Source organism: Mirounga leonina, unplaced genomic scaffold, assembly GCF_011800145.1.
Source record: "Mirounga leonina isolate KUSES-001 unplaced genomic scaffold, KU_Mleo_1.0 Mir_151, whole genome shotgun sequence".
Lineage (NCBI taxonomy): Eukaryota > Metazoa > Chordata > Mammalia > Carnivora > Phocidae > Mirounga > Mirounga leonina.
In genome coordinates this window covers 68,190,142-68,196,141 of record NW_023270377.1, presented here as the reverse complement: position 1 = coordinate 68,196,141, position 6,000 = coordinate 68,190,142, and the positions used below count along the sequence as shown (strand labels likewise).

The 6,000-nt window shown below is 43.1% G+C and overlaps 1 protein-coding gene across 2 annotated transcripts in view; it reads right to left on the bottom strand.

The window, feature by feature from the left end:
• Window positions 1–293: 293 nt before the first annotated feature.
• The window catches only part of DPP4 (dipeptidyl peptidase 4), an 80,110-nt gene continuing 74,403 nt past the window's right edge, over window positions 294–6,000 (bottom strand). For both annotated transcript variants that reach the window (XR_004679691.1, XM_035007902.1), the window contains 3 exons: window positions 3,310–3,382; window positions 2,974–3,047; window positions 294–1,412 (listed from right to left, as the gene is read on the bottom strand). Coding sequence is in view for 1 of the 2 variants with exons in the window: in XM_035007902.1 (XP_034863793.1) it covers window positions 1,311–1,412; window positions 2,974–3,047; window positions 3,310–3,382 (249 nt within the window). In the remaining variant the exon portion in view is untranslated. The remainder of the gene's footprint in view (window positions 1,413–2,973; window positions 3,048–3,309; window positions 3,383–6,000) is intronic.

Here is a 6,000-nt window from a genome sequence, read left to right as displayed (position 1 = left end):
TAAAATTATAAATTATGTATTACATCAAAAATAAAAACTATTTGGGTCTTTCAAAAGCTATATATGTGTGTGATAGCAAATTGTGTATGTATTACATAAAAACCCTACAAACTGCTTAATTTAACACATTTTTATGTATCTTTTTTTTTTTTTTTTTTTTACAAAAGCTGAACTCTCTCCATGTTTACAAGGCAGTCTGGGATAACAAGCAAAATAAACAAGAGCCTTTCTGGATAAGCGTGTCCATATGCCAATGTGGTTTAGGTCTCATTCAAGACACAAAACGCACCACCTCTGAAAAAATGCGGGAACGTTTATTAAATGACCAGGAGAAATTCCACAGTATGTAGAATGGGAATAACAATACATAACTTTGTAGTTTATTTTCGATTTTTAAAAACAAGTCCAAGGACATTAAAATATCCTTTTCATTAAGATGCTCCATGAAATGAACTAAGAAAAACTGATGCAAGGACAAATTCAAGTTCGAATTTGTGATACAAATATTTTCGTCTTTTAGCAGGGCGAGCTGATGTGTTCACATCTCCGTTCCAAGCTGCCCCTTGCCCTGGGAGACACCAGTAGTTTTAAGGCACGTTTACAGCGCCTCCCCACTGCCGTGGGTTTGTAGGACCTATAGCCAGGAGCTCGCACCTGGGGGCCTCGCACTGTTGGCAGATTCCCTCTCTTTTCTTTGGAGTCTGTTCAACTGCTGTGGTTTTACTCAGAAGTCAGTGCTTTGCAGAGATGATTTCCTGAGACTGTTTGAATAGTCTTTCTCAGAAAACCGTGCCAGTCTGCCTGTGAACAGCTGTTCTCTAAGAGAAGATGCCTGGTCAGGTCATCGTGCTCGGACGTGGGTTCCCAGCCAGGCCTACTAGCTTCCTTCCCTCCCCTCCCCTTGCCCTTCTTACCCCTGCCTCAGTGACGTCACTGCCCGCATCTTGCCATCCCTTTAAAGAAGAGAACGAGATTTGGACTGGTCCAGTTAGAAAAGAATATAATGCTTCCCTGGGAACCTATGCAAAGCTCCCATAAAAACAATTCATATTTGTTGTTTCAGCAACGGATGTGGAAATGATTTTAAATAATAAACAAAACCAGACGGAATAATTCAAACTTCAGTAAGGTAATAATCTGTTGCGAAGACAGAAGTCCCTACTTAGGGTTACAGACGTGAAATTTGGGAACGAAGGTAACCTTGAATTTCTTGATTTGAGTGTACTTTTTAAGATCATCATCTGAACAGTGCAGTTTTGAGATAGAACAAAAATGGCTTTTAATAAGGTCGGGCATGCTGTTTTGAGGCGCTAGGGTAAAGAGAAGCACTGTTTTATGAAGTGGCTCATGTGGGTGTATATATGCTGGTGTGCCGTGCTGCTGGCGATTCCGTGGTCCTCGTCTGTATACCACTGCAGGGAAAGACAAAGGTCAGAAGTAGGAAGTCAGCTGTCTTCTTTTTTAAAAAAACAATTCAAATAAGCCATGAGCACACACAGAATTAAAACATTGTTTTAGGGGGTATATATATATATATATATTCTAATGAAACTATCCAAATCCACTTTCAGATTTGACTCAAAGGACACTTAGAACCACATCATGCACAGGAGAGAATGTTTATCCCATTAAGTACCCTAGTTTTAATTAAGTGTTATCAAGTGTCAGATTTCTCCTACTCTCTGGAAGAGAAACTGTATTAAAATAAATTTTTTAAAAGCACTTTTTCCTAATATATGTTACCAAGGAACTAGAAAAATCGATTCCAATATTTCATATATATGTTTAACATGAGGTCAAAAGGCAAATGTATTGTTTGCAAACACTTTGATTTTTCACTAGAATTTTCTATCTGTATGCCTGACATTTATGAAAGAGTTGATGACCTGAGGCAAAAATTTATCAACGCATCCCACATTAAACAAGTGGGAAATCACTACCCGGCAAACATATATTATGAAGACATAGACTTTTAAAAAATTGCCTAATTGAAGTATCATATCTTTTCTTTGAGTAGTAGAAAAAGAAACCTCAAGCTCTTATAAGAATCTGACCCCAAAAGACATATACCAGGTTTTTTGTTTTTTGGTTTTTTTTGGTATCAAATAACTGCCCCACTCTGATTCAGTGGGCATCATTTGAACTGATCACAGAGCAAAGTGAGTGTGTGTGTGTGTGTGTGTGTGTGTGTGTGTGTGTGGAGAGTGAGGAAAAGCAGGTTTTCTAGCTAATAGAGGCAAGAAAGCATTTTATACAAAAATATTTAGTGCAACACACACATGGGCATACATATAAAAATACAAACATACATTTATATGTGTTATATATACACACACACAAAAACCATCTTTTTTTCTTTTTTCTTCTTGAACTGAAAAGATCTAGAGCAGAAAATGAATCTGACTTACTACCTAGAAACAGCCTACCGTATAGGCAACAACAGCTCTAGCCATTTCCAACTCTATAAAACAAGCCTAATTGTTTATTGCCTGTGGTCGTTCAACAGAAGATAACGTTGCATTTGCAAAAACTGAAGCATGCCGATTATTAATGACCCACTGTTGTTAGGATGGCTAGTAATACATACTAGACAGAAATGGATTTTCATATTGGAGCTGAGCTATTATCATGCTGGTTTCACTTTAGAATTACTCTGCCACACATTTACTGAGTAAGTGATTACTTTTGAATCCAAATAGGGAGAGACTGAACGACCACATGGATAGGAGAGCACTGTTTTGACTCTCCCAAGATATGCAATATTGTGCTTCTCAACCCCCAAGTCTCTAATAGTTATGAACATTACTCTGTCTATGGCTTAAGGCTATCACTTCCAACTTCTCATTGAACAAATAAAAACCCTTTTAGTTCTGTCCCTGTCTCCCGGGACTGTTTGAGGAGAAGGAGCCAGGAGAGGGGGAAACCAAGACCCCACCAGCAAGTTCTCCCCTTTTGCACCAAGTTTTGCTATACCATTGCTTGGAAATCCACTCCAGCATCCACCAGGGCTTTGGAGATCTGAGCTGACTGCTGAAAGTGAACGTTATCTGCAAGGAGAGAAAGGAAACACAAAGTAACTAATAGCCGCTCCTTTTCTGAGAGGAAGAGTGGGAAAGGCACAAGAAGAAAGGGACTATTTGAAGTTCTAGGACTTAGCATCCCATTTAGCCCAAGACAAGTGAGTTGTGGAAAGCAACACTGTTTTATTGAAGTAAATGTAACAGTCTTGCCCCTCATGCTTTTGTTTTGTCAGTAGTGAAATTGCAAACCTGTCTGTGATACTAAAAAGTCTAATTAACTGAAACTCACCATCTGCTGTTCCATGAATAAGGAGGTACTCAACTTGTTTAAAATTTTCAGCTCTGCTCATGACTGTTGAATTCTGGAATTGGGAAAAAGAATGTCATTATTCAAAAAAAGATCTGCCATAAACTGATTTTTCACTTCAGTTTACAAAATAAAATGTTTTCAGCTGGGGCCCCCTTTGATACAAAATATAGCAAACCGATATTTAAGCAAATGCTGTCTCCATGCATGGCAGAATGCACAGCATGCCCTGTGCCTGGGAGACAGGACTGGAAAGGGAGGATGCCACATCTTCCTTGCACATGCAGGCGGAGGGCACCTGCCACCAGGGCTGCACGCGAAGCCCCTTGAGTCCCAGATCCCAGATTGGCTGTGTCCTATGCATTAGCACAGGGCAGAGTCTCATATTAGCAATGTATGTTCCATGGGCTTATGCTGTAGTTCAGCCAAAAAGTGTATTGCCATGGCAACCGTGTGTCACATGGTGCCATACATGCTACATTTCAAAGAGCCTGTACATAGCATTTGCAACTAAACATACTCTGCAATATGTCATATGAACTTTGGTCCACATTGCTAGGCAATGAATGAGAAGCAAGTATTACCTCTTTTGGAACAGATGTTTAAAACCTAGGCAAATGTAACATATGGGAGGGGAAAGGGGTGCAAAAGATCAAGCATGGCCTTAGAAAATCAGTGGGTTGTTGTTGTCTGCCTCATTCTGTATCAGGGAAAATCCTGCTCTTGGATCAAGCCATTCCCAAATCCGCCAGAGAAACGGGGCAAAAAATGGGGAGGTAAGCTTTTTGAAGACCGACCTCAGTGAGGCAGGACTTCTAGAATGGGGATGGGGCCTTGGATGAGAAATCCTTTGAAAGCACAGAACTGGCCATCTGATCTTGATTTGGGGATGTTTACAAAGTTGGGATGAAGGCAAAAGTGTCACAGAGGCATCATAGTGCCTTTGGGAGAGGGCGAGCTGGACTCCGCTTCTCTTGTCTCCTTATGGGTTGGGGAGAGGGAGGGCCAGTGGTTTCCCTATAGGTTTAAAAATCATCCAGCTATTCCTTCAGCACCTTGGTAAATCAAAGTCAACTTTATGAATGCCAAGTTTATGTATTTTACAGATTTCTTTGTAGCTAACACCAGCTCCGTATTTTTTGATGGGAACCCTGATGGTCTGTCAGGAAGGGGATAGGGCTAAGGTGTTGGATTTGGATTCTAGCCCCAGCTTTGACATCAGTGAGCTGTGCGCCTGGAGACATGCCGCACTCTGAGTCTCGTCTTCTGTAAAATGGGCATATTTGTAGGAAGCACTGCTCTATTTAATCCTGCCAACATTCCTCTGAGATAAGTCTACGGTGATCCTGCTTTCTCCATGGAGACCCCAACACTCAGAAATGACCAACTCGCACTAGGTTCCATCTGTATGAAGTGTCGGAGCTGGACACAAAGTCTGACGGCAGAACCTCTTTTTCTTCCTATGCTGCCTGAGGCCACTAAAATTCCAAGCTGCTCATGATGTGGTCTTCCCGCAAAGGAACAGTGAGAAATAAGATAACTGTCCCGGAATTTGTACCGCGCAAGCACCCTGGGTATCCCTCCGGCCACGGGCTTCCCGTGCCTTCTCAGACTGAACTAATCAAAAGAGAGCCGGTCTGCCGGGCCCTGTGAGCTTTGGAAGGCGTGTTTTCTGACCGTGCAGCTGCCGCAGAGCCCAATGTAGCAGCAGAACCCTGAGCAATCGCTGCTCTCCGGAGAGGAAAGGGTCAAAATCAGTCTCCCTAAAGGAGGGTAGGATTCAGAGCTTGAGCTGCCAGACGCTGGGGCTCCCACACCGCTGCGAACATCCATAATGTGAGCCGCAGGCCCCAGCGCTCCCTGTTAGCGCACCGCCCACCCCCCTCATCCTTGTGGCCAGAAAGCTCACAGCCTTGCCCAGCCACTGCCACTCGCTCGGCCTCGGTCCTCCCCACACCGAACCTAGCGCTCTGCTCCCCCAACACACGCAACTGCCGCACCGGAGACCTGACCCACGCAGGCAGCTCCGTCACTTCGCCTCACCTCCAGAAGCCCCACGGGCCTTCCTGGCTTGGCAGCTTGAACAGCAAAAGCTGCTCCTACAACCTCCACGAGCCATAAAACTGAGAAATGTCATTGAAACATAGAGTAATAGTTAGGAGACATATAAATACGCAGGACAGTTAGCAAGGAATGTGATAACTACTGGAGTTTGGACCAAAACAGTTTCTGGCTGCCTTTTTTTTTTCTTAAATGGAGTGAATACAGGCTGAAAGAAGACAATTTTTATAAACAAGTAAAACCCTGAGCCTAAGATAAATGTTGTGATGTACACACTGTAGCTGTGATGAACTAGACATGGTGAGAAATGCAACATACTGAGAAAAAGACGAAAACTGTGATAAAAGTGTCATGATGCAAATTGTTTTACATTAACAATATTACACTACAAAGAAAGAAAGACAAATACTTTAATGCAGCACGAGAAAAATAAAACAAAAGGCTCCCCTGCAACGGTGAGCTAGGTGTGCCCTTTCCATGCACGCTTCCCCCTGCTCCCTGGGAGAAGTCTCCAGAGGGGCCTCCCGGCTCAAGGTGGACCAGCGGACCGGCAGCCTGGAGGCACACACCCGCTCTCAGGCTCCCAGGAGGCAGAGAGCATTCCCCCCCACC